The following is a 26069-nucleotide window of genomic DNA, read 5'->3' as shown; positions in this document are numbered from 1 at the left end:
GTAACCAGGAGAGAGCTAGGGCGGCCGCATCAGCACCTCATAAACTAGACCTTAAATTCCAAACGGTTAGAAGAGTCGGAGAAGGATATTACGGGTAAAGAGTCAATTCAGCGAGAAAATGCCGCAATTAACCAAACCTCACGGACGCAACCACGCGCAGAGAGGCGGAGAGGCCCAGGTGACGGTCGGAGGCTCCCGCCCTGCGCTCCCGGGACGGCAGAAGAGCCAGGCGGAGGGCTAAGAAGGAAACGGAACTGGCACACGCCATGAACCCGTTACCCCTGCCCCACACCGGACACTCGCTAGGGCCGAAGATACGTGTGCCCCCAGTTCACACAGAACGTCCTCCCGCCTAAACTGTACCCGATGCTCCAAACAGGTTTTAATACATTCAAAAATATTACAATCATGCGGGCTATTTTTTCCCGACTACAAAGGGGCTAAGCTACAGACCGGTAATAGGAGAAAAGTGGAACGTTCTCCAATACGTGCAAGTTAACACGGTCTCAAGCAATCAGCGGGTGAAAGGAGAGATCAGGGGGCACGGGGAGATCAACGAACACGGAAACCCAGCAGGCCAGACTGTGAGTCTCGGCGAGGGGGCGCCAAGGGGGACGTGCCCAGGTGTGACGCCGGACGGGGAAGACCTCAGGTCCGTTACCGAGCGCACACCTCACGGCCCCAGAAACAGGAGGGAGCTTGCGGAGGGAAGGCAGCGATAACGGTTCGAGCAGGGATAAATGAGGCAGAGGCAGCAGAGGAAACCGGCGAAACCAAAAGTCCGGTCTGAAAAGACCAGCAGACAGACCGCGAGCTGGGTGGACGGAGAACAAGCGGGAAGCCGCGAATGGCTAAAACCCAACGTGGAAGGGGCGTTACTATTGATTTTACAGACACAAATGCGATCGTAAAGAATGCCATGAGCAATTTTGGTCGCATTTGATAAACTGGAAGAGAAGGACAAAGTCCTAGAAATGCACGATCTAACAAAACCGACCCATAAAATACGGGGACCTGTGGTCAGCGGGGAGCGTGCGTCAGTAATCGCGGCCCTCCCCGCCAAGAAAGTCTCAGGACAAGAAGGCCTCACTGGGGAGGCCGCCAGGTGCTTACAGAAGAACTAACACCAATACTTCTCAGACTCTTCTGGAAAACTGCAGAGGGGGAACAGCTCGGACGTCACCGCGAGGCCATCGTTCCCCTGACACCAACGCCAGACAAAGACAGAAGAAGAAAGGAAGGAAAACAACACGGGCTGGCGTCTGTCACGAATACTGGTGCAAACGATCCTCAACAAAACACTAGCCAAGCAACTGAGACGCGTGTTAGAGAGTTAGACACTATGACCAGGTGGGGTTTATTCCCTGGATGCAAGAACAGTCCGGCTTCCACAAATCAGCCAGTCCCCCCATTCATGGAATGGGGGGGGGCACATGATCATCTCGATTGATGCAGAAAAAGAATTTGCCAGAATTCAAGACCCTTTCAGAATAAACACGCTCAACAGCGCAGGGTTAGACGACAACTATGTCACGGTAAAGGGGACGTACGGCAAGCGCCTGGCTCACGTCCTTCCCGGTGGCGAAAGACGAGAGCTTTGCCTCTCGGAACCGGGGGCAGAGATGCCGGCCCTTACCACTCCTGCTCAGCAGAGCCCTGGAGGCTCTGGCCAGGGCCACCAGGCAAGAAAGAGAAACACAAGGGGCCTGGATAGAAAGGGGAAAAGACAAACTGTCCCTGGTCACAGATGACATGATCACACGCATAGAAAACTCTGAGAACTCCACCGAAAACCTGTTCGAGCTTCCTGCGGTCTGCACGTGTGCCCCCCAAGTCCACGTGTTGAAGTCCTAACCCCAAGAGGTGACGGTGTCAGCAGGTGGCTGGGTCACGCGGGTGGGGCCCGCAGGAAGGGGGGCCGTGCCGTCGTGGGAGAGCCCCCACGGAGCCCCCTGACCCCTCGTCGGCAGTCTGCACCCCAGGAGAGAGCCCTCCTTGTGCACTGTTGGTGGTGGGGATAGTGGAAGGCTGTAGTTATTACGTAGTTTGGCGATTCCTTACAGAGTTAAACACAGAATGATGATGTGACTCGCAAGGCCGCTCCCAGGCTCTCCCCCAAAGGAGCCGGAAGCAAGGACTCGACCCGCGTTCACGGCAGTCAGAAGGTAGCCCCACGTCCATCCACAGGTGACCGCGTAAGAAAACGCGATGTATTCAAACGGTGGGATGTTACGGGGCTTTAAAAAGGTAGGGGATTCTGACACCTGCTAGCACGCGGAGCCTTGCCGACACGATGCCCGGCAAACGAGCCAGACCCAGAAGGATAAATGGTGCAGACTGCACTCGCTTGGGCCCTGAATCGCCACATCCAAGACAGAGAGCAGACAGCAGGCACCAGGGGCCGGGGCGGTGGGGTGGGGTGGGAGTTGCGTGAAGGACAGAGTCTCTTACAGGAAAGACTAAAGGTGATGGAGAGGGGGGTGGGGACGGCTGCGCCCCGCCCCACACAGAGCTGTCACTCTCTCTTGGCCCCTCCAAGGCCCCTATTACTGCCCCACATGGTCCTGTGTGTTGTTCTTTTTGTCCCAGCGGAATCCCCAGTGCCCAGGGCAGTACCACCCTGGGGCTCAGAATTTGCTAGAAGAAAGGAAGGAAGGAGGGAGGGAGGGAGGGAGGGAGGGAGGACACGGGCAAGGAAAGCGATCTCTGTGAAGACCAGGAAAAAGCAAGAGGAGAGGTTGAGGGCTCGTAGTCTCCCCCCCAAGGCAGGGTGGGAGGAATGGGCACGGTCCTTCTCACAGTGGGGGTGGCTCCAGGGACCAGGATGCCCATCCCCCCACAGCCACCCCCCACCCCCAACGCCGTGACTTGCCCTCCTGACCAGCAACCAGTCACCAGCTGGGCGGTCACGGCCACCTCTCTGTATCCCAAATGCCCAGCCCGGGGCCGGGGTGCTTGGTAATGTCTGTCGATGGACAAGCTGGAGGTCTGGGGGGCCGTGGTGGCCCAACGCGTCCTCCACCTGCTCTTTCTGGAGCAGGCTGACACCCTGAGTCTCGCTGGAAATACCCTGAGTGCACTGGGAGCGGGGACAAGGCCCAGCCATCCCAAGGCCCAGGAGAGAGTGGTTTGTCACCCACGTGTGGGGCCTGGGGTGCTTCCCGGCCTGGGCCCGCTCCCCACCTGGATCACCCAGCCTAGGGCTGTCAGGTTCTAGCCTGTTAGTCACAGGACTGGGCCCCTTAGCGATGGGGTGTAGACCAGGGCTGCCGGGACCCCCACGGTTCCCATCCGTTGTGGCCACACAGAGAGGTCTGGGGACCAGGAGGCAGCAGGTGTAAAAGGCCCCACTCCCAGGCCAATCCAGGGCGGGCTCTGAGCAGACCTAGAACCAGCCATGCCTGTGACTCCCCAGGGCCATGCCCCAATCCTCCTGGACCCTCCTCCTCGGTGCCCCGGCTGGAGCCAGGCACACCACCAGACTCAGTAAATGCCTGAGGCTTGATGCGTCCTGGGGCCCTCGTCCTCGGTCTGCACTGTGGGCGGTTGGGGAGGGGTGAGCTCACACACCCCTGTGTGCCCACCAAGCCCTCGAGGGACGTGCACCAGGCTGCGGGGCCGGGCTGGGGCAGTCGGCCTCTGGGTTCCGCACGGCCCCGTGGGGTCCGTGGGCGGGGAGAGGCCCTGCGAGCCCGAGGATGGACAGGCTCCTGGCGTGGCCCCTGGGGGAGCCCTCCCGAGCCCCAGGAGGCCTGTCCTTCCCGGCAACCCGCTCGCCTTCCTTGTCTTCTGTCCTCGGCTCTCTCAAGTGTGAACAGGTAAACTGGTTGAGCAAACAGGCTGGGCTCCGAGGCACTGCATCCGGGATGTCTCAATCCCCACCCGCCTCTGCCCAGCGGACGGTGCTCGTGGGGAAGGACCAGGACGGTATCCGGGCCACGCCGGCAGCCAGGTCTCCGCCTCGCTGGTCCGGTGCACTTCCCGAGGGCCTACTGTGTGCCAGCTGTGAACAGTGGGTGAGGCCCGTGCCTGCATGAAGCCCTCCTTCCAAGACGACAAACCTGAGGCCCTAAATAACTTACATTCAGGTCCCGAGTCCAAGGTGGCCCGGGTTGCTCACGTGTGTGGGGGGTGAGGACCGCCCCACACGGGGCTCACGGGGGCCCTCTGAAGGCTGCAGGGTGCTAGCTGAGTCGGGGGTGGGGGGCTGAGGATGTGCCAGCAGGGCAAGGACTGAGAGGGGGACTCGGGGGAGCAGAGGGGGTCGGGCCACAAGGGTTCAGGCTGCGGGAGCCCGGGAGGTTGGCAGGGCCGTGCACGCAAGCGGGCACCATGCCAGGCCCGACTGCAGGAGCTCTGATGTCAGGAAACTGCACCCTGCAGGTACAGGGGGTGCGCCCTGCTCTGGAGATGCCAGCAGCCAAATGAAAAGCAGATCCCGGGACCTCCGAGGCGAGCCTGCAGACATGCACAGCCCGGGCAGCGGGGCTCAGCCGTGCTGAGGGGTGGCGGCCGGGCACATGGTTGAGAGCTTTGAAGACAGCTTGCCCGCTGCCCCCGGCAGCTCTGCGTCTATGAATTAACCTCGAAAAGGCAGGTGCAGAGGACACAGGGTGCACCTCGCTGCTCACCACCCAAACCAATGGGGAAGCCGCCCCCACCCGCAGGGGCCCTGTGCTCCCCACCGGGGGCCGCCCCGCAAGGCACTCAGACGCGCTCAGGCTTGGGGTGAGGATGCCCAGAGTAAGACGCCTGGAGTGTGAGTCAGAGGGGACTGCGTGCCAGGCTGAGCCGTTCACCGACCAGGGGAGAGGTTATCGTGTGACCCTCCCCCCCCGCCCCCGCAGCCCAGCCGCACCAGCTGGGGAGCGGGGCCTTCGTGGCTCCCAGTCAGGGCAGTACTGGGGTTGAGACACCAGCCCCTGGTGTCCCATCAGCCCTGCTGGGGGCCCTCCAGGGGCACATCGGCGTGTGCGCGCATCGGCCGGGGCGCAGCCTGCCCTCAGGGGAGGGTCCTGGTGGGTTAGGAACCTGGGGAACAATAGCTTCCTTTGTGCCACCCCGCCTCAGGTCACCGAGCCAGCCTCAGGAGCGAGGTGAGGGTCAGACATGCCAGGGCAGGTGCTGGGCAAGAGCCAGCCTGGGTGTCCACTCTGTTTTTCCTTAAATCTGAACTTGGTGACAGAGATGTGCAGGGGGCACTGGGGAGCATGGCCAAGGTGTCTGGGCACGGAGTCTCCCCCACCCCCAAGTTGTGCAGACCAGGGACCCCACCCTCCACGTGCAGCTGACCACAGCCCAGCTGAGCAGGAGCCCCAGGCCCCCAGCGATGACAGCCTCATGTCGCTCCCCACTCCTCAGGGACCTGCGGTCAGCGCCCCGGGCCAGTGCCCCAGGCTGCCCGATGGCAGAGGCCTTGTCCCCTTCAGTTCCGCCTCTCAGCCTCAGCCAGGCTCTGGGGCCAGGGGGCTCAACATGGGGACTGAGCGTGTGGACATGCTGACCACCTCCCCACTGCGTGAGTGAGGCAGGACCAGGGAGGCCCAGGCGGCCGGCCCCTCTCCGATTCTCAGAAGCTGTGGGGTGGGATGGAGGGGGGCAGGGGTCCTGTGAATCTGGGGCCCACAGCCACAAATCCTTCCTCCTCCAGGCCTCTTTCCTGCCTCGGCCCCTCCCCAAGAGCAAACACACGTGGCCGGCTCGGGGGAAAGGACGGAGCCCTGCGTTGCCCAGGAGCTGGGCTTGGGGCCAAGACTTCTTGCTATATAAGCCCCGGGGCCCCCAGGGAGCGAGCACCGGGGCCCACTGCCTCTCTGCCACCGGCCCGCCGCTGTGCCAGCCCCCAGGATGGGTGCCCCGAGCGGGTGCCTGGCGCTGGCCTGGGCCCTTGTGGCCCTGCTCTTGGTGCAGAAGACAGGTAAGACCGAAGACCGGCTCCCTCTCTGCTGCAGAGAGGCCTCCGCAGGCCACCGCCCGGGGTTTCTCCTGCCTGAAATGGGCAGGGCGGCCCCCGCCCCGTGTGTCCTCAGTGGGGCCCCCAGGCTCTCAGTCTGCACCCAGGAGAAGCTGGGTCCCCTGGGCAAACCACCAAGAGGGTCTGGGGGTGCGGGCCGGGTGAGGGGCCCAAGGCTGGCACCTCTCAGGTCCCTGTGAGGGCGACAGCCGTCAGGGTAGTTCCTGGAGCGGCTCCAAAATCCCTCCTCAAATCAGGGTTGGAACAGCTGATAGGTGATGTGCCCGCGGACCCACGTCAGACACTTCGCACCTCACCTGCCGCGAGGCTCTTCCCAGCCCGCCAGCCCGCCTCTCCTCTGCCTCTCCTCTGCCGTAGGCCCCGGGCTCTCAGCATCAGGGGGAAGCACCCGCAGCCCTAATACTTTCTGTCAATATGAAAGATACGGCCTCAGGGGCTGCCTGGGTGACGCCCGGCAGGGCTGGCCTGGAGCCCCGGCCACCGCGGCCCCGGCCCTGAGCTCTGCTCCCGCAAGGCCTCCTCCCTGGGCCCCAGCCGGGCTCGGGGTTCCGGGCAGGTGGACACCGGCCTGAGCTCTCTCCATCCGTGGTGGGGCGGGGGGGAGTGCTGGTCTCCCAGAGCCCCTGCCCCAAGCCGCCTCCCAGCAGGGCTGGGAGGTGGGGACTTCCCCGCAGCAGCTCCCGCTGGGCGGCCACGTACCCCAGCCTGCTGTGCTCTTTGGGTGCCTGTCTGCTGGTTTGCACAGCCGGGGCCCCTACTCAGCCGGCTCCTCCGGGCTCCTCCGGGCCGCGCTGGCCTCAGACCAGGTGCCCGGACGCTGGGCCTCCCCAGCGAGCCGCCTCAGCCTCCACCCGCTCCTCTCTGGGGGGGCGATCCCATTAGGGGCAGGCAAAAGAGGTCTGAGAGGAGGGGGCTCACTCAGAGGGTGCGCTGTCGACCACGGTGTTGTGGGGGGGGGGCAGTTGGCAGCGGGCATTTTCCTGGCTGGGCAACGGAGCCCGGGTCTCGCGAGGCCACCGGCCCTGAGTGGAGCCACTTCTCGGAGAAACCGGCCCAGGATGGGGATGGGGGTGCAGGGTTCGCTGCACCTGCGGGAAAACCCCCAGTTTCTGACTGTGGGGCGCGGCCCGTGGGGCAGGGGTGGACAGAGGCAGCGGCTGAAGGAGGGGCCTTCCGAAGGAAAGCTCGTTGCCCCGCCAGTGCCCGTGGCTTGCGTGCGTCCGAGGTCCCCGCTGGGAAGGACGAACAGGAAGCTGTGGCGGTGGCCTCACCGGACCCCTTGCCGAGCTGGCCCCACCAGGGACACGGGGACGTCGGGGGCCCGACACCCACTCCCCGACAAGGCTCAGTGTTAGGCCGAGTGTGCAGACCCCCGGCAGACGGAAGGAAGCAGTACAGGGCCCGTGCGGAGGGGTGCCCCAGCCTGAGCCCGGCAGAGGGGCCAGGGAGGGCTCCCCGCTGCTCCCCAAGGCAGCGAGGGGCTGTGGGGGCCGGGCCGCTGGGGGCGAGCACCTGGGCGTAGCCGTGGTCGGGCCGACGGAGGAAGCCCTGCCTGCAGGCGGTGGGCACACAGGCCACCCGGGCAGCCATCCCGGGACCCAGGCCTCCAGGCCCGCCCCCACCATGATGGATGGTTCTAGCTCGAATCTCACTCTGGTCTTGGGTTTCTGCTAAGTCACGCCCAGAAGCCTCCCTGACTGCGTGTGTCCTTCTCCCCAACAAAACTGGTCTTTGTCCTTCTCCAGGGGACTCCTGGGATGGGGCCGAACACTCTTCTAGGGTGGCCAGGGTCAACGGGCCAACGCCTTTTCCTGATTCCATTCTCCTGCCCTGAGCCAGCAGCTGCCGGTCACGGCCAGATGAGGCAGCACTCTGCATTCGTAGATGGGGAGAGCGGGAGTCAGGGCAAGGCCACCAGACACAGCTCCCCGTGGGAACCCCCATCCCTGCGGAGGCCACGACAGCTACCACGTAGACTGGTGGGGAGGCTAGACCCTGTCACGTGGCCACCACCCCGAAGCCTGCCCAGGAAGGGAAGGCAAATGTCCAGCTTCTCACTGACTCCCGTCCCCTTTCCCTGCAGAGACCCAGGGCAGCACGGAGCCTGCTGTGAACAGTCAGAGGGTGGACGTCGGTATGCGGCCTGGGTTCTGGGCACTGAGGCCTCCCGAGCAAACAGAAGGGGCTGGGCTTGGGGTGGGCCGGGGATCTGGACGGGGGAGGGGGGACAGACCCCTTTCTACAGGAGCCACCTGCCCACAAGACGGGGTCGCAGAGGGGACGGGCCAAAGAAAGCTAAGGCACAGAGCAGAGAGGCCAAAATGCTCACACACGTGCACACACGGTCATGTAATTGGACACGTGTGCAAACTCACACACACACACACACATACACACACACACAGTAAAGCCCAGGCCAGCAGTGTGTCCTGGGTGGATGGGAGGGTCCGGGAGGGGACAGCCCTAGTCCTGGGGCTCCCTGGGCTGAGTCAGGGTGGCTGCTGCCCCAGGCCGGCCTGTGAGGAGGATAGAGGTCCCGGGAAGGAGTGTCCCCGGCCATTCCCTGCCTGGCCACATTTCTAGTGTAACCCAGCCCTCACTCTGCAGCTCGGAGCATGACCATCATCCCGCCCATCACCGTCTTCCCCACCATGAGCTGTGAGTGGATGCTGCCCACTGCTGATGGGGCGGGGGCTTGCCCCTCTGGGGGCTGACGCTGGGGTGGTACGGGCAGTTGGATGGCCTTGGGCCTGGCTGGGAGCGCTCCCTGCGGACAGTTGTGGGGGCCGACCCCGGACGCTGGGGCAGGGCTCTCAGCCCCCCTGGCTGCCCTCCGAGCTCCCCGTCCCCAACCCAGAAAAGGCTACCCGTGGGTGGCTGGGCGAGGCCTGTGGCACCTGCCGGGGCCTCACCACGCTCTCCCCACAGCCCTGAACGCCGCGCACAACGGGCGGGTGTGCAGCACCTGGGGCGACTTCCACTATAAGACCTTCGACGGGGACGTCTTCCGCTTCCCGGGCCTGTGCAACTACGTCCTCTCCATGCACTGCGGGGCCGCCTACGAGGACTTCAACATCCAGGTCCGCCGCGGCCTGGCCGGCTCCAGGCCTACCATCACCCACATCATCCTCAAGACCCAGGGGCTGGTGCTGGAGGCCTCCAACGGCTCGATCCTCATCAACGGGCAGCGGTGAGCCTGGTCCGGGCTGGGGAAGGGCCGGGCCTCTGGGGCGGGTTCTGGGCTCAGGGCTGCTGCGGGGCGCCGCACCCTGCTGTGCACCCTGGCCCTGGGAGGACCAGAAATTTCCACCCCAGGGAGGAGCTGCCCTACAGCCGCGCTGGCGTCCTGGTAGAGGAGAGCAGTGTCTACATCAAGGTTGAAGTCCGGCTGGTGCTAACCTTCCTGTGGAACAGAGAGGAAGCCGCCCTGGTGAGGACGCCCCCACTTGCCCGCCCCCCCCCCCCCCGACTGGGGACAGCCTCCCAGAGGCTGGAGCTGCCTCTCTTCTGCCCCCAGCTGGAGCTGGACCCCAAGTACGCCAACCAGACGTGTGGTCTGTGTGGGGACTTCAACGGACTCCGGGCCGTCAACGAGTTCTATGCCCATAGTGAGTGCCCCCTGGGGCAGCAGGAAGCTGAGGGCTGGCTTGTCCTGAGGAGGCCTGGAGGGGGCAGCCTTGGGGTGGCCTTACCCAGGCTCTGGGTGGAGAGCAAATCGGGGCGGGGCAATACTTAAGCCAGCGACGCCCCAGAGAGGTTTCAGGTGCCCTGGGCACGGGCAGGGGTCCCCAGGCAGCCATCCCCTGCACTGGCCCCACGGTCCTTCAGCACCCTGACCCCAGCATCTCTCCACAGACGCCAGGCTGACCCCTCTCCAGTTTGGAAATCTCCAGAAGCTGGATGGGCCCACAGAGCAATGCCAGGACCCCCTGCCTTCCCCCGCCAACAACTGCACGGATAGGGTGAGCGCCTCTCTGGGGCCCGGACTGGCCCCAGCCCCTGCTCTCCCAGGGTGTGGCGGCAGCCAGGATGGTCATCTCAGGCTTCCTGGGCTGGGCCCTGAGGCATCCGGGCGGAGGGTCTCCAAGCCCTGGGGTGGCAGGGGACACGGCTTCCACCTCGGAGACACCGTCTGAGCTTCCACCTACCAAACGAATGTTCTACGTGTGCGGGCCGTGGGCTACACGTGTGCCCATCCGTGTATGCGAATACGTGTCCACACATAGGTGGTCCGTGGTGGGCACTTAGGAGCCCAGCTGAAGAAGCCCCACGCGGGAGCGGGGAGGCCTCCACGGGTAGAAGGGGCCTGGAAGCTCCAGGAGGCCCAAACCAACAGAATCTCCCTCAGAGCCTCAAGTCAGGATGTGGAGCCCAGGCCCAGCTGGCTGGGGGGCAGGGGCAGGGGCAGGGGCAGGGGTGCTGGGGAAAGAAAAGGGGTTCATCAGTGGGCACACAGGTGCCCTCGTTTCCCACTTCTCTTGGCATCGCACCTTTCCTGGGTGCTCACACCATGGGCAGATGTGGCCTGGAGCCCTGAGTGGGTGGGTGGAGTCCACGGTCACGGGTCACTCCCAGAGCCAAGCGGAGCCCTGCACCCAGCAAGTTCACTGTGGTTAAAGAGAAGGACGGGTGGGTGGACGGACAGATGGAGAGATGAAAGGGACCTCAAGGTGGGGAAGGGGCCCCCTGGCCTGGACCCCCCACAAGCACCGAGGGTGGAGGGTGCCACACCCCTGTGCTCCCCAGGAGGGCATCTGCCACCGCACCCTGTTGGGCCCGGCCTTCTCGGAGTGCAACACGCTGGTGGACCCTGCCGTGTACGTGGCCGCCTGCACCCAGGATCTGTGCCGCTGCCCGGACTGCCCGTGTGCCACCTTCGCCGAGTACTCCCGCCAGTGTGCCCATGCAGGGGGACAGCCCCAGAACTGGAGGGGCCCTGACCTCTGCCGTGAGTGCCCCCTGGCCGGGGCCAGCACCAGGCCCCACGCCCACACTGGGTCCCGGTGGGGAGGGGGCGAGGGACAGGACATCTGGCATCTGGCTGGGGACCCAGGGCAAGTGGAGTCATTTGGGGGTCCTACAGCGAGAGGGTGGGCAGGGGGACAGAAGGGAGTGTGGGGGGCCCAGAGGGAGGACCCGGCCTTGGTACAGCCCAGGTGGGCACAGGAGGGCCGCCTCACCCAGAAGACAGTGGGAGCTAGGAGCAGGGAGGCCCAGCCTCCCGAGACGAGGGGCTCCCTGGCTCAGCTGTGACCCCGGGGGGCCCTTGACGACATGGGAAAGGTTGGGAGCAGCCTTCTGCCCCGCGCCCAGGTGGCTTTCCGGGGCCCAAGCGCTGCCTCCCCCCACAGCCTGGACCTGCCCCCTCAACACACAGCAGCGGGAATGCGGCTCGCCCTGCGCGGACACCTGCTCCAACCCGGAGCGCTCCCAGCTCTGCGAGGACCACTGTGTGGATGGCTGCTTCTGCCCCCCAGGCAGGTCCTCCTGGCCCTCGGGGACTGTCCCCCAGCCAGGCCCTCTGCCCCCAACCCACCCCCCCCCCCGCCAGCTGCCTCCAGTCACTGTGTTGCCAACACCCGACCCAGCCCGCTCACAACCCCCTGCCCCCGCTGTCCGCAGGCACGGTGCTGGATGACGTCACCCACACGGGCTGCCTGCCCCTAGAACAGTGTCCATGCACCCACGGCGGCCACACCTACGCCCCGGGGGCCTCCTTCACCACCAGCTGCAGGTCCTGGTACGCCTCCTGGCTGCCCCTGCCCTTGGTGGGGGTGCATGGGAGGGGATCTACCTCCCCCACACCACGCTTCCTCTGTTCATGGCCTCCCTTCCCAGCACCTGCTCTGGGGGGCTGTGGCAATGCCAGAACCTTCCGTGCCCTGGCACCTGCTCCGTCCAGGGCGGGTCCCACATCTCCACCTACGATGAGAGACTCTACGATGTGCATGGGGACTGCAGCTACGTCCTGTCCAAGGTACGGTCGCAGTCCCCACCTGCTGGGCCTGTCCTGGGACTCTCAGGCCTCCCGGCCCCTGGGAAGGGTCCAGTGATGGCCATCAGAGTAGGTGAAGCCCCCCCCTTGGTCCCCTCCTGGGGTCCCATCCCCAAAGGGAAGCCCCTAGGCTCACATTTGCGGGGCCAAGGGGCTCCCAGGCCCCGAGACGAGCTGCCTGCCTGGAGGTGGCCACAGGGGCCAGCCTCCACCCCACACGCACGGTCCTGGGAACAGGGGCACCACACACGAACACGCAGCCCCCTCCCTGCCCGCGCTCGGGAGTGGCCGACCCCCAGCGCCCTGGTGGGCCTTGCCCTGTCAGAAATGTGCAGGCAACGGCTTCACTGTGCTGGCCGAGCTGCGGAAATGTGGCCTGACGGACAATGAGAACTGCCTCAAAATGGTGACGCTCAGCATGAACGGCGGGGACACGGTGGGTGAGGGTCCTGCTGGGAAAGGGGGTGGGGACAGGGTGGAGGTCTTGGTCTGATGTTAGGGGCCAGGGGTCCCCTCCCGGCTCTGGCTCTGCCGGGCTGGCCCCTGGGGAGTGCTCCCCGGCCGGGCAGGCTCCTCCCCCAGCTGACCTGGCCGTTTCCTCTCACCAGATCATCCAGATCCAGGCCAGCGGCGGGGTATTCATGAACTCCGTGCACACGCGGCTGCCCGTGTCAGCAGGTACGCGGTCTGGGACAGCCGGGCCGCACTGCAGCCAGGTGGTCTGCTCCCAAGGCTGGTTCTCTGTGGCCCGGGGCAGTTCCGGAATATCCCATGGTTGGTTTCTCATCTGCACGTGGGATGTCAGTGCTCCCCCCTCGGCTACCGTGGGGACCGGGGCCGAACACACGTGGGGCGCAGCCTCTCGGGGATCACGAGTGGTCACTGCCAATACCACCTGCAGAGGAGCTCCGCCCACTCCTGGGTCCCGGAGCGGTGGCGCGGGCCCACCAGATGCCTGGATCCTCCCAGTCCATCCCTAGGGGACCCTCCCTGCTTCCTGGCTGTCCCAGGAGCAAGGGGGCTCCGTCTGGCCAGGCCTGGCCCCCACGCAGACTCTGACTCGGTCCCCACCCCCCGGCAGCCAACATCACCATCTTCAGGCCTACGTCCTTCTTCGTCCTGGTGCACACGGGCCTCGGGCTGCAGCTGCAGGTTCAGCTGGTGCCCCTCATGCAGGTGTTCCTCAGGCTGGACCCCTCCTATCACGGACAGATGTGCGGTGAGGCTCCGCCGACGGGCCGGGAGGGGGCTGGTGCCCGGACTCAGCTCCAGGCCGCGGGCAGGACGGGAAGAGTCTGGCAGGAGGTGAAAGTTGGGAGGCGGCTGCTCCCAGGGCACAGTGGAGACTCCTGCACCGGCCGAGGGCACCCCGAATGTGATGTGTGGCCCTAGGGAGGGCACTTGGGGGGATGGAGAGCAAGCCGTGTTGCCCTTACGAGGTCAGGCTTTGCACAGCGGCTGATCCCCATCGGGGCTCACCTACGGATGGCTCTGGAACCACTCCTGGGATGGGGGTTCGGGGCTGGCCCACCGTGTGGTGGTTTCTAGAGGAGAGCAGGAGCCAGGGAGCAAGCCCCCCGGACGGCCAGGCTGGACGCCCTGCTAATGCCCCATCCCTGGGCCCCGGCCCCCAGGCCTGTGCGGGAACTTCAACCAGAACCAGGCCGATGACTTCCGGACCCTCAGCGGCGTGGTGGAGGGCACGGCCGCCGCCTTCGCCAATACCTGGAAGACCCAGGCCGCCTGCCCCAACGTCAAGAACAGCTTCGAGGACCCCTGCTCCCTCAGCGTGGAGAACGGTACTCCCACCCCCCGGGGGCCCTCCGTTTACGAGGGCTGGGCTGGGAGCCAAGACCTCCCATCTCGCCAGGCCCTGGGGGACCCCTGGTGTCCGGGTGTGCATGGCCTGGGGTGAAATCGGGCAGGCCAGAGTGCTCAGAGCCTGTCTCGAGGAGGAGCACCTTCCTGCCCCCTCAGCACGGTGGGCAAGCCCCAAATCCCAGCTCAGCTCTCTGGGGGCCGTGGGGCCCCCCAGGGCCTGTGTGCAGGAGCGCAGGCAGCCTGAGGGGGCGGGTGAGGGGGAGGAGGTGTGTGGGTGCCGGCCAGCCAGCCTCCCCCCGCACCCTTGTCCCAGAGAACTACGCCCAGCACTGGTGCTCCCTGCTGACCGACCCTGCCGGAGCCTTCTCGCCCTGTCACTCTGTCCTCAACCCTGCACCCTTCCACTCGGTGAGACCCCTGCCCCACCTAGAGCCGCCCCCTACCCCTTAGCCTCCCCTTGGTGGTCTCCTATCTCGAGGACCACTCACATCACGGTGGGCTGGTCGGTCAGTCCTACCCGGGGCTGCCCGGGGCTTTTTGCACCATCACTGTCGGGGTGTTTGTGGCCACGGACCAGCTCACTAAAAACTAGAAATATTGATTCTGTTCCGGTCCTAGAAGCCAGAAGCCCCAAATCAAGCTGTGGGCAGGGCCATGCTCCCTCCTAAGGCTACAGAGGTCCTTCCTGCCTCTCCCAGCTTCTCGGGGCTCCAGGTGTCCCTGGGCTTGTGGCCATGTCACCCCAACCTCTGCCTCCCTGGTCACATGGCCTTGGCCCCTCCCCTGTGTCTGTGTCCAAATTTCCTCTTTAAGGACACCAGTCATGTTGGATCGGGGACCATCCCCATGACCTCGTCTTAATAACATCTGCAAAGACCCTGTTTGCAATAAGCTCATTTTCTCAGGCCCCGTGGGTTAGGGTTTCCACGTATCCTTCACAACACTTGGCTCATGGGCCACTTTCCCAGAAGCTCAAAGCCCTAAAATGCACCATCAGGAGCATCTCCAGGTGGAAAGCCCAGGCCCACCTCTGCCCATTCTGGGGATGGCACCCTCTTCACCCCACCTGTGTCCCCCACACGCAGCACAACCCGTGACGTACGTGGGATGCGGCCGACCCTGGCCCTGTCCTGTGGCGCTCCCTCCTGACCCTGACCATAGCCTGGTCTCACGCCTTCTTGCTGCCCCCTGACCGGGCCTCTGCAGTTGCTTAGCGTGCGGTGTGCCCCTCCTGGGGGCTGCTTTCCGCCCATCTGTGCCGAGGGGCCTCCTTGGGGTGGACCTCCCAGTCCAGGCAGGGGTCCCAGGAAGAATCCACGGGAAGAGGAGGGGCCTTGGTGGGCTGGGGTTCCTGACGGTCCCCAATGGCCCCATCCCCAGCACTGCATGTTCGACACGTGCAACTGTCAGAAGAGCGAGGACTGTCTGTGTGCGGCCCTGTCCTCCTACGTGCACGCCTGTGCCGCCAAGGGGGTGCTGCTCAGAGGCTGGAGGGACGGCGTGTGCAGTGAGTGTCCCTGAGCCACTCTGGCTGCACCAGGTGGGGGCAGGGGGACTGGGGATCCTGGGGGCAGCCACCCCCCACCCACATGTTCTCAGCCAGAGCTTCTGGCTTCCTCGGTCGGGCCAACCAAGGACCTTGTGGTCCCACGATCCCTGGGTGTCAGAGGGGAAACTGAGTCTTGGGCTGCTTAAACACCGGTTTGGAGGGGGCCATCCAGCCACTGACTTGAGCGCTGCCCCTGCCCCCAGCCAAGTATGTGAGCAGCTGCCCCAAGTCCCAGAACTACAGCTATGTGGTAGCCGGCTGCCAGCCCACCTGCCGCGCTCTGAGCCAGGTCGACGTCACCTGCGGCGTCACCTTCGTGCCTGTGGACGGCTGCATCTGCCCCTCGGGCACCTTCCTGGATGACTCGGGTGCCTGCGTGTCCGCTGAGGCCTGTCCCTGCTACTTCCGTGGCTCTGCAGTGGCCCCGGGGGAGGTGGTGCATGACGACAGCGTGGTGTGGTAAGGGGCCAGCTGGGTCCATGCCCCCCCTCCCCCACATCACTGTGCCCCATCCCAGGAGAGCGAGGGTCTCGTCACCCTGTTTCACACGCAAAGATGTCTGGGTGTCTCCCAGAGGATTTTGAAACACAAAGGTGCTCCCTGGGGAGGGAAGTTTGCCCCTCCCCCTACACCCCTTAGTCCTGCTGTAAAGAGGTAGCCCTCCCTTGGCCTCCAGAGGGTTCTGAGGCTCCAGGGCCCAGGGAGGCCGGGTGCATTGCACAGGACGGTTTTCTCTCCGCGCCGGGGGAGGGGTGCCCCCAGCCGGGCAGAGATCTGGGTGAGGTCTGTGGGGTGGTGGGTGGGCAGGGGGTCCAGAGAGGGTCGTCTGTCTCTCACAGCTCCTGCGTGGGTGGGAAGCTGAGTTGCCTGGGAGCAGCGGAGCACAGGAGCTCAGGTACGGCCTCTGGGCAGCGCCCCGAGGGAGGGGCTTCCGCGGGCCCCGGGTGGGGGGAGGGGCCCCTCCCAGCCCAGCCCCGCCTCCTCCGCAGGGTGCGCGGCCCCCATGGTGTACCTGGACTGCCGCAACGTCTCCGCCGGCGCGCCCGGGGCCGAGTGTCTCAGGAGCTGCCACACGCTGGACGTGGACTGTGTGAGTGGCCGGGAGGGCACGGCGAGGGGGCTGCCCGAGGGCGTCCCCGGGCACAGCGGGTGACCGGCACTGACCTGTGCCGGTCCACAGTTCAGCACTCACTGCGTGTCCGGCTGTGTCTGCCCCCCGGGGCTGGTGTCTGACGGGAGCGGAGGCTGCGTGGCGGAGGAGGACTGTCCTTGTCTGCACAACGAGGCCGCCTACAAGCCCGGGGAGACCATCAGGGTCGACTGTAACACCTGGTAGGTCGGGGCTACTCCGCAGGGGGCGGGGCAGGGCCGAGGCCTGACATTGCCCCCGCCCCCCGCCCCCCCCGCCCCCGGGAAAGCCCTGGGGTGTGCCCTTCGTCCTTGGAAGGTGCCCCAGGGGCCAGGCCTAGCCGTGGCCGGCCGGTCAGAGCCGACGCCAGGGGCTCCGGCCCCGCCGCACTCCAGGCGCCAAGGGCTTCAGAAGCCGAGAGACAGGAGTGCCGCAGGCAGGCAGGTGGCAGGAGGCGACTGCCTGAGCTCGCCGCGTCACTTAACCCCTCCGGAGAGTGGGGCGGGGCGGCCCCCGTGACCTGGCCGTCGCCTGTCCTCGCCTCGCAGCACGTGCAGGAGCCGCAGGTGGGAATGCAGCAGCAAGGCCTGCCTGGGCACCTGCGTGGCCTACGGGGACGGCCACTTCATCACCTTCGATGGCGAGCGCTACAGCTTTGAAGGAAATTGCGAGTACACGCTGGCGCAGGTACGCCTGGTCCCCTCTCTGCCCCCGCCTACCCGGCCTCCTAGCCCCGCCCCTCGCCCCGGCCACGCCCCCACTCGTCCTCCTCGTCCCACCCTCCTCGCCCTCGCCCCCCCTCCTCATCCCGGCCACGCCCCCTCTCGTCCTCGCCCCGCCCTCCTCGTCCCACCCTCCTCGCCCCTCACCTCACCCTCCTCATCCTCGCCCCGCCCCCCTCGCCCCTCGCACCGCCCTCTTCGTCCTGGCCACGCCCACCGTCCTCGTCCCGCCCTCCTCATCCTCGCCCCGCCCTCCTCGCCCCTCACCCCGCCCCCCTCGTCCCGGCCACGCCCCCTCTCGTCCTCTTCGTGCCCGCCCCCCCGCCCCGCCCTCCTTATCCCCGCCCCACCCCTGCTCCCGCCCTGCTACGCCCCCACACCCTCCTCGTCCCCGTCCCGCCTCTCGCCCCGTCAACCTCGCCCCACCCCCGCCGCCTCATCCCGGCCCATCGCCCCGTCCTCCACCCCCCCCCCCCCCCCCCCCCCCCCCCCCCCCCGTCCTCTTCGTCCCCGTCCCCCGCCCTCTTCGCCCCGCCCCCTCGCCCGCCCTGCTCCCGCAGCCTGACCCCTCCCTCCCTGTCCCAGGACTACTGTGGGGGCAATGGCACCGGCACCACAAATGGGACTTTCCGCGTCGTCACCGAAAATGTCCCCTGTGGGACCACGGGTGTCACCTGCTCTAAGGCCATCAAGCTCTTCCTGGAGGTGAGAGCCCCCAGGAACCTTCTCCCTCCCTCTGCCCTCCAGCTGACGGTCCTGGGGCAACCTGAACAAATGACCACAGCCCGGACCCGAAATCAGAGAAATTCATTCTCTTGGTTGTGACGCCAGGACTCTGCCATGCAGGTGTCCCAGGGCCGAGACCACACCCCCCCCCCCAGCTCCTGGGCTCCACCGCCCCTCCCCCACCTGTCTGCCCCTCTCTTCTCCCACACGGACACCTGTGGTTGGACTGAGGCTCGCCCTAAGTCCCAGATGAGCTCATCCGTCGCTGATACCTGCAAAGACCCTCCTTCCAAATAAGGTCACATTCACGGGTTTCAGGGGTCAGGATGTGGACACACCTTTTTGGGGGCCTGCGTTCAGCCCACCACATCAGGGTGCCCAGTTCCAGCAGAGGGAGGTCAGAGTTCACCTGGCAGAGAGGCGCACTGCTGGCGGGGGACGTCTCCCCCACAGGGTGGTAAGAGCATGAGCAGGGTCGCCTCACTCAGAGGCCAGCGAGTTGGGGTGGCCAGTCCTGCAGACTCCCTCTGGGACCCGTGCACCCCTGCTTACCGTGGCCCTGGCTTTCTAAGCCGCCTCCCAGCCCAGTCGGCTTGGCCTCTCGCCTGGTGTTTGCTGACAGTCAGGAGCCCACCAGCCCTGTGCCGAGGGCCCCTGAGTACCTGTGGCCCCCGGGCTGGCCCCTCCGTCCCGGCTGCCACCACCTCCGTGTGCCCCTCTGCAGAACTATGAGCTGATCCTGCGTGAGGGCACCCACAAGGTGGTGCAGAGGGGGCCGGGCGGAGACCTGCCGTACAAGGTCCGGTACACGGGCGTCTACCTGACTGTCGAGACCCGCAGCGGCGTGGTGGTGTCCTGGGACCGAAAGACCAGCGTGTTCATCCGACTACAGCAGGGCTACAAGGTGAGAGTGGGCGGGCTGGGGACCCCCTCTGGCAGGGACAGATCTGGCCCAGAATGGACCGTCTGGCCGCTGACAATCCACGGAGGGCTGGGGCCAGTCCACTCACAATGCCAACTTCTGAAAAGGCAGGTGTTGGGACCCAAGGGACCGACTGACAGAGTCCTGGTTAGAAAGCCATTCTCTGCTCTCTGGTCCCCCCACGCCCACCGGGCCTGCTTGCCCACCTGCCCACCTGTTCATCTGGCTGCCCACCTGCCCGCTTGCCATAGGACCCACTGTGCACCCCATCCGCCTGCAGGTTCCCCGGGCACTCCCTGGGGACACCAGCCGTCAGGCAGTCACCCCTGGGCTGTGCGCCGCTCCCTCGGGCTGCCCCCTGCAGCCCCAACACCCATGCTGCCTGCCCCCCCCCCACCCCCCTCCGTGTGCAGGGCCGGGTCTGCGGGCTGTGCGGGAACTTTGACGACAACGCCGTCAATGACTTCACCACGCGGAGCCAGTCCGTGGTGGGCAACGCCCTGGAGTTTGGCAACAGCTGGAAATTCTCCCCGTCCTGCGCCGACGCCCCGGCCCCCAGGGACGCCTGCACCGCCAACCCGCACCGCAAGTCCTGGGCCCAGAAGCAGTGCAGCGTCCTCAACAGCGCCACCTTCGCCGCCTGCCATTCTCAGGTGGGCTGTGCGAAGTGGGCGCTCTGGCCTCGGGGGCTGGAGGGTCGGGCTGCCTCCTTCCCTCCTGGTCAGGGCTGGGTCTGGCCTGGGCCTCTGAGCTCGGTCTTGATGTGGGTGCACACCAGGTGGGAGGTCCAAACGGTGTGCCCCAAGCCCTGCCCAGGGGTCCCGACCCAGAGCATCCCACAGCTTTCCTTGACCCCTCAGGCCCATTCCCCTAGAAGCAGGGTTGTGAGCCATACAGACCCCCGGTGTCACCTCCCTGTCCTACCCACATTCCCTGGCCTGCCGGGCTTCACCAGTACTGAGGACTGGGGTCGGTCTTGGAGACTCTTCCCCAAAGTCCTTCCTGTGACTTTAATGAGAACTCGAGTTCTCGTCACTCACGAGCACGGTCTCACGATCCAGGACGTGACTTGCAGGCCGCTTAGGAGGAAACGGTCTGGTGGCAAACGTGTCTTGGGTTCACTCTGGGCTCTGCTGCTCAAGGGAGGAGTGTGGTTGGGAGCCCGCCCCCTCACCCCGAGGAGACAGGCAGGGTCACGACACAGCTACGGGGAGGGCTGTCTGTGGTTAAGTGTGATGTGAGCAGAGGTGAGGGGTGAGGGGCACAGAGGGGCAGGCTGGCCGGGGCGCGGGTGAAGGTGCCCAGGTGGGTGGGAGTCACGGGTCTCAGACTGCAGATGTGGGATGCCAAGATCAGATGGTCCCTCTGCCGGGGTAGGGCTGGCGGTCCCCTGACTGCCTGTTGAGCGACCTACCACCCTCTGCCCCAGGTCGACTCCACCAAGTATTACGAGGCCTGCGTGGGCGACACGTGTGCCTGTGACTCCGGGGGCGACTGTGAGTGTCTCTGCACGGCCGTGGCCGCCTACGCCCAGGCCTGCCGCGACGTGGGCGTGTGCGTGTCCTGGCGGACCCCGGACATCTGCCGTGAGTTCACAGGATGTGGCGTCGGGGCAGGGCGGGCCCCCACCCCAGGGAGCGACACGCTGCGCGGTTAAGGCTGGTCGCCCGCGGAGGGGGGCGGCGGGTGTCAGAAAGGAACGTGAAATGGGGAGGGGTGTCACCGATGGACAGACGGGAGAATGTTCCGGAACCCAGAGGGGTCAGTAGGGCCCTGCTCCCCCACCCCACCCGCCTAGAACCTGGCCGGAGGGGAGCGTAGTGGGCAGCCGCCCCGGCCGGAGTCCCCCACCCTGACAGGCGGCACCCCCGAGGAGCCAGGGGACCCGCGGCTGCGTCCGGTCACGGGCATTTGGGGCCCACACCCCCCGAGGCCCCATGCAGGAGGCACAGGGGAGGGACGGGGCTTGGTCGAAGGTCGGGGTGCAGGGGGAGCCCGGCCGGCCGCCGGGTGGCCCTGGAGGCCGTCGTTGCCAGGGCGGCGCCCCGCCTGGGGCCGCTGATGGCTCGCTCTGGCCGGAGCCGGCCCGCTGAGTCGGCCCCCTCACCTGCAGCCTTGTTCTGCGACTACTACAACCGCGAGGGCCAGTGCGAGTGGCACTACCAGCCGTGCGGCGCGCCCTGCATGAGGACCTGCCGGAACCCGAGCGGCCGCTGCCTGACCGACCTGCCGGGCCTGGAAGGTGAGGGCAGGGTCGTGCGTGGGTGGCGGGCTGGCCGCCCCGGGGCGGCAGCCACCACCTGGCCACGAGGGTGAGTCTCCTGCCCGCCCCGCCCCTGCCCAGGCTGCTACCCAAAGTGCCCGCCCAGCGAGCCGTTCTTCAACGAGGACCAGATGAAGTGCGTGGCCCAGTGCGGCTGCTACGATGAGGACGGGAACTACCACGACGTGGGCGCGAGGGTCCCCACGGCAGAGAACTGCCAGAGCTGGTGAGTAGGCCGGGGAGCCGGGGCGGGGGGCTGCCGGCCCGATGCGGCTGGCCCTCAGCTCTCTCCTCTCCCCTCCCTAGTGAATGCACGGCCGGCGGCCTCCGGTGCACGCACAGCCTCGAAGGTAAGGGCGAGGGGTGCCACGCGGGGCTAGGGCCTGGGGGCTGGGGTATCCAAGTCAGCCCTGCGCCTACCCTGTCTGCCAGCCTGCACCTGCACCTACGAGGGCAGGACCTACCATTTCGAGGACGTCATCTACAACACGACCGACGGGCTCGGTGCCTGTTTGATCGCCATCTGTGGAAGCAATGGGACCGTCATTCGGAGGGCCGTGGAATGTCCCGGAACCCCATCCATGACACCCTTCACCTTCACCACCACCGTGACACCCCTCTCCACAACAGGTAAGCCTGGAGGACACCCTGCCGGTCCTGCCTCCCTCTCCCAAACCCCGGAGTCTGGGCAACAGTCTGGGTGGAGAGGGAACACAAGCGGCAGGTCAGTGCAGGCGTCCTGGGCGTGAGGGATGGCCTGGGTCACCTCTCCTCCTGGGCACGGCTGGCGGGCGTGCAGAGGAGGCTGACGACGTTCCTGCCTCCCGCCCACAGGCTCAGTCCCCACCTCCTCCACCGTGTGTGTGCGAGAAGTGTGCTATTGGTCCGGCTGGCATGACAGCAGCCATCCAGAGCCTGGCCTGGCAGGTGGAGACTTTGAGACGTTTGCGAACCTGAGGCAGAGGGGCCATGAGGTCTGCCCAGCCCCAGTGGCCATTGAGTGCCGGGCACAGAAATTCCCCCACATCCCGCTGCAGCTTCTGGGCCAGAAAGTGGAGTGTGACGTGGCCCGGGGGCTGACTTGCCTCAACGGTGAGCAGAGCCACCAGCTATGCTATAACTACGAGCTGCAAGTCCTCTGCTGTGACCACGTGCCCTGTGGCACCTCCCCTGGTGCCACCACCCAGCAGCCACCGGTCAGCTCCCTGTCTGGCCCCACCTTCCAGTCCACGGCGGCCCCCACCGTCCAGTCCACGGAGGCCCCCACCATCCAGTCCACGGGGGTCCCCACCTTCCAGTCCACACGGGCCCCCACCTTCCAGTCCACGGCGGCCCCCACCGCCCAGTCCACGGGGGTCCCCACCTTCCAGTCCACGGGGGCCCCCACCATCCAGTCCACGCTGGCCCCCACCTTCCAGTCCACGGGGGCCCCCACCGTCCAGTCCACGGCGACCCCCACCGTCCAGTCCACGGAGGCCCCCACTGTCCAGTCCACGCGGGCCCCCACCGTCCAGTCCACGGGGGTCCCCACCTTCCAGTCCACGGGGGCCCCCACCATCCAGTCCACGGCGGCCCCCACCATCCAGTCCACGGAGGCCCCCACCATCCAGTCCACGGGGGTCCCCACCTTCCAGTCCACGCGGGCCCCCACCTTCCAGTCCACGGCGGCCCCCACCGCCCAGTCCACGGGGGCCCCCACCATCCAGTCCACGCTGGCCCCCACCTTCCAGTCCACGGGGGCCCCCACCGTCCAGTCCATGGCGGCCCCCACCGTCCAGTCCACGGAGGCCCCCACCGTCCAGTCCACGGGGGCCACAACCACGACAGGGACCCGGACACTAAGCAGCTCCTCGGCCTCGGCCACCACCACCTGTCAGCCCCGGTGTCGGTGGACAGAGTGGTTCGATGAGGACTACCCCAAGTCCGAGGAGGCCGGGGGGGACGTTGAGTCGTATGACAAGATCAGGAGGGCAGGAGGGGCCGTGTGCGAGCAGCCGGAGGACATCGAGTGCCAGGCCGAGATCTTCCCCGGCAGGAGCCCCGCGGAGCTGGGCCAGCACGTGCACTGCGACCCCAGCTTCGGCCTGGTGTGCAGGAACGAGGAGCAGGCGGGCCTGTTCAAGATGTGCTACAACTATAGGATCCGTGTGCTCTGCTGCAGCCACGACCACTGCGCAGGGCCCACCACCACCGCCGCCGCCACCGGGCCGTGGCCTCGGACGAGCCCGCGGGGGACCCCGTGGCGCCCCTCGACGGGATCCACCCCGGCGTCAGGGACGACACCAACCCACGTGACTCCCACCGTCACAAGAGCAGCGGGCGCCACCGGCACCGGCACCATCAGCCCACCGTCCGCAGAGACGACCACGCCAACGACAAAGACGTCGCCGGGAACCCCGGGAACCGGGCCCACCACCGGCCAGGGCACGACGGGCTGTCAGCCCCAGTGCGAGTGGACAGACTGGTTTGACGTGGACTTCCCGACCTCAGGGGTGGAGGGCGGGGACATGGAGACCTTCGACAACATCAGGGCCGCCGGGGGCAAGCTGTGCCGGGAGCCCAAGGACGTACAGTGCCGGGCAGAGAGCTACCCCGAGGTCAGCATTGACCAGATCGGGCAGGTGATCAGCTGCAGCCTGCAGACAGGGCTGGTCTGTAGGAACGCGGACCAGAAGGGCCAGTTCAACATGTGCTTCAACTATAACGTCCGGGCGCTCTGCTGCCAGCCCTCCCCCCACTGCCCCAGCTCCGCGGCTCCCAGCACCAGCAGCACTGCCGCTGGGGCTGTGACGTCACGGGGACCAGGGGCCTCCACCACAGCAGTAACCCGGTCCCAGACCTCTTCCCCCAGGAACACCCCGATGGTCACTGTCCCCACCTCCCAGACAGGTCCTTCCTCCCCCGGGACCACCCAGACCCTTCCTCCTTTGTCTGGGACCACCCAGATCCTTCCTTCTTCCCCCAGGACCACCCAGACCCCTCCTTCTTCTGGGACCACCTGGAGGGTCACTGTCCCCACCTCCCAGACAGTTCCTTCCTCCCCCAGGACCACCCAGACCCTTCCTCCTTTGTCTGGGACCACCCAGATCCTTCCTTCTTCCCCCAGGACCACCCAGGCCCCTCCTTCTTCTGGGACCACCCGGAGGGTCACTGTCCCCACCTCTCAGACAGGTCCTTCCTCCCCCAGGACCACCCAGACCCTTCCCCCTTCTTCTGGGACCACCCGGAGGGTCACTGTCCCCACCTCCCAGCCAGGTCCCTCCTCCCCCCAGACCACCCAGAGACTCTCTGTGGCCACCGGCCAGACGCTTCCTCCCTCTGCCAGGATCACAGAGAGGGTCTCCAGCCCCAGCCCCTCCTCCTCTCCGGGCATCCCCACGACGACCAGCAAGCCCACCTCAGCCCACGCACCCACCACGGTCCCTGTGGTGACCTCCAGTGGGCGGACCACCCCCTGGTCCCAGACCAGCAGGCCCACCTCCAGGACCACACCGCTCTCCACAGCCTCGCGGCCCGGCTCCACCAGGCACACGCTGGTCCCCTCGTCCTCCCCGGGCTGCAGGCCACGGTGCTCGTGGACAGACTGGTTCGACGAGGACTACCCCATACCGGGCCCCGACGGCGGGGACTTCGAGACCTTCGCGGTCTGGCGCTTGGCCGGGCACGTCTTCTGTGACCGGCCCCGGGACATCGAGTGCCGATCAGAGAAGGTGCCCGATGTGCCCCTGGAGGAGGTGGGGCAGGTGGTCCAGTGCAACGTGAGCTTTGGGCTGGTGTGCCGCAACCGCGAGCAGCCGGGGCCCCTGCCCTACTGCCACAACTTCCACGTGCGACTGCTCTGCTGTGAGGACTACAGCCACTGTGCCAGCTCTGCGGTCCCTGAGCCCACCACCAGCAGCAGCAGCACAGGACAAATGTCATCGCAGGTTCCTGGGCCACAGACGATGGCCACGCACCCCTCCTCCCCTGCCACCACCCAGAGGGTCACTGTCCCCACCACCCAGACCCTTCCTCCTTCCTCTGGGACCACCCAGACCCCTCTGCCTTCCTCTGGGACCACCCAGATGCTTCCTTCTTCCCCTGGCACCACCAAAACCCTTCCTCCTTCCTCTGGGACCACCCAGACACTTCCTTCTTCCCCTGGGACCACCAAAACCCTTCCTCCTTCCTCTGGGACCACCCAGACACTTCCTTCTTCCCCTGGGACCACCAAAACCCTTCCTCCTTCCTCTGGGACCACCCAGACACTTCCTTCTTCCCCTGGGACCACCAAAACCCTTCCTCCTTCCTCTGGGACCACCCAGACACTTCCTTCTTCCCCAGGGACCACCAAAACCCTTCCTCCTTCCTCTGGGACCACCCAGACACTTCCTTCTTCCCCTGGGACCACCAAAACCCTTCCTCCTTCCTCTGGGACCACCCAGACCCTTCCTTCTTCCCCTGGGACCACCCAGAGCCTTTCTGTTTCCTCTGGGACTACGCAGATCCTTCCTTCCTCCCAAGAGACCACCCAGAGGGTCTCTGTCCCCACCTCCCAGCCAGGTCCCTCCTCCCCTTGGACCACCCAGACCCTTCCTCCTTTGTCTGGGACCACCCAGATCCTTCCTTCTTCCCCCAGGACCACCCAGACCCCTCCTTCTTCTGGAACCACCTGGAGGGTCACTGTCCCCACCTCCCAGACAGTTCCTTCCTCCCCCAGGACCACCCAGACCCTTCCCCCTTCTTCTGGGACCACCCAGAGGGTCACTGTCCCCACCTCCCAGCCAGGTCCCTCCTCCCCTCGGACCACCCAGACCCTTCCTCCTTCTGGGACGACCCAGATCCTTCCTTCTTCCCCCAGGACCACCCAGGCCCCTCCTTCCTCTGGGACCACCCGGAGGGTCACTGTCCCCACCTCTCAGACAGGTCCTTCCTCCCCCAGGACCACCCAGACCCTTCCCCCTTCTTCTGGGACCACCCGGAGGGTCA

The 26069-nt window shown here is 66.2% G+C and overlaps 1 protein-coding gene across 1 annotated transcript in view; it reads left to right on the top strand.

Moving 5' to 3' along the window:
- Positions 1–26069, top strand: part of MUC5B (mucin 5B, oligomeric mucus/gel-forming) — a 49104-nt gene that overhangs the window by 9666 nt on the left and 13369 nt on the right. Inside the window, exons 7-39 of the mRNA XM_042959645.1 lie at positions 3897–4016; positions 5362–5518; positions 5786–5917; positions 8058–8108; positions 8582–8632; positions 8903–9164; positions 9290–9404; positions 9492–9582; positions 9830–9936; positions 10721–10922; positions 11326–11451; positions 11597–11714; positions 11813–11951; positions 12295–12405; positions 12578–12647; positions 13051–13188; positions 13604–13768; positions 14104–14198; positions 15171–15297; positions 15543–15798; positions 16179–16234; positions 16329–16429; positions 16520–16671; positions 17017–17155; positions 17776–17895; positions 18641–18820; positions 19252–19491; positions 20268–20424; positions 20952–21080; positions 21183–21327; positions 21408–21451; positions 21534–21731; positions 21936–25167. Coding sequence (XP_042815579.1) covers positions 3897–4016; positions 5362–5518; positions 5786–5917; positions 8058–8108; positions 8582–8632; positions 8903–9164; positions 9290–9404; positions 9492–9582; positions 9830–9936; positions 10721–10922; positions 11326–11451; positions 11597–11714; positions 11813–11951; positions 12295–12405; positions 12578–12647; positions 13051–13188; positions 13604–13768; positions 14104–14198; positions 15171–15297; positions 15543–15798; positions 16179–16234; positions 16329–16429; positions 16520–16671; positions 17017–17155; positions 17776–17895; positions 18641–18820; positions 19252–19491; positions 20268–20424; positions 20952–21080; positions 21183–21327; positions 21408–21451; positions 21534–21731; positions 21936–25167 — 7526 coding nt within the window. The remainder of the gene's footprint in view (positions 1–3896; positions 4017–5361; positions 5519–5785; positions 5918–8057; positions 8109–8581; positions 8633–8902; positions 9165–9289; positions 9405–9491; positions 9583–9829; positions 9937–10720; positions 10923–11325; positions 11452–11596; positions 11715–11812; positions 11952–12294; positions 12406–12577; positions 12648–13050; positions 13189–13603; positions 13769–14103; positions 14199–15170; positions 15298–15542; positions 15799–16178; positions 16235–16328; positions 16430–16519; positions 16672–17016; positions 17156–17775; positions 17896–18640; positions 18821–19251; positions 19492–20267; positions 20425–20951; positions 21081–21182; positions 21328–21407; positions 21452–21533; positions 21732–21935; positions 25168–26069) is intronic.

This window comes from Panthera tigris, chromosome D1 (genome assembly GCF_018350195.1).
Source record: "Panthera tigris isolate Pti1 chromosome D1, P.tigris_Pti1_mat1.1, whole genome shotgun sequence".
Lineage (NCBI taxonomy): Eukaryota > Metazoa > Chordata > Mammalia > Carnivora > Felidae > Panthera > Panthera tigris.
This window is presented reverse-complemented; position numbering and strand designations above follow the sequence as displayed.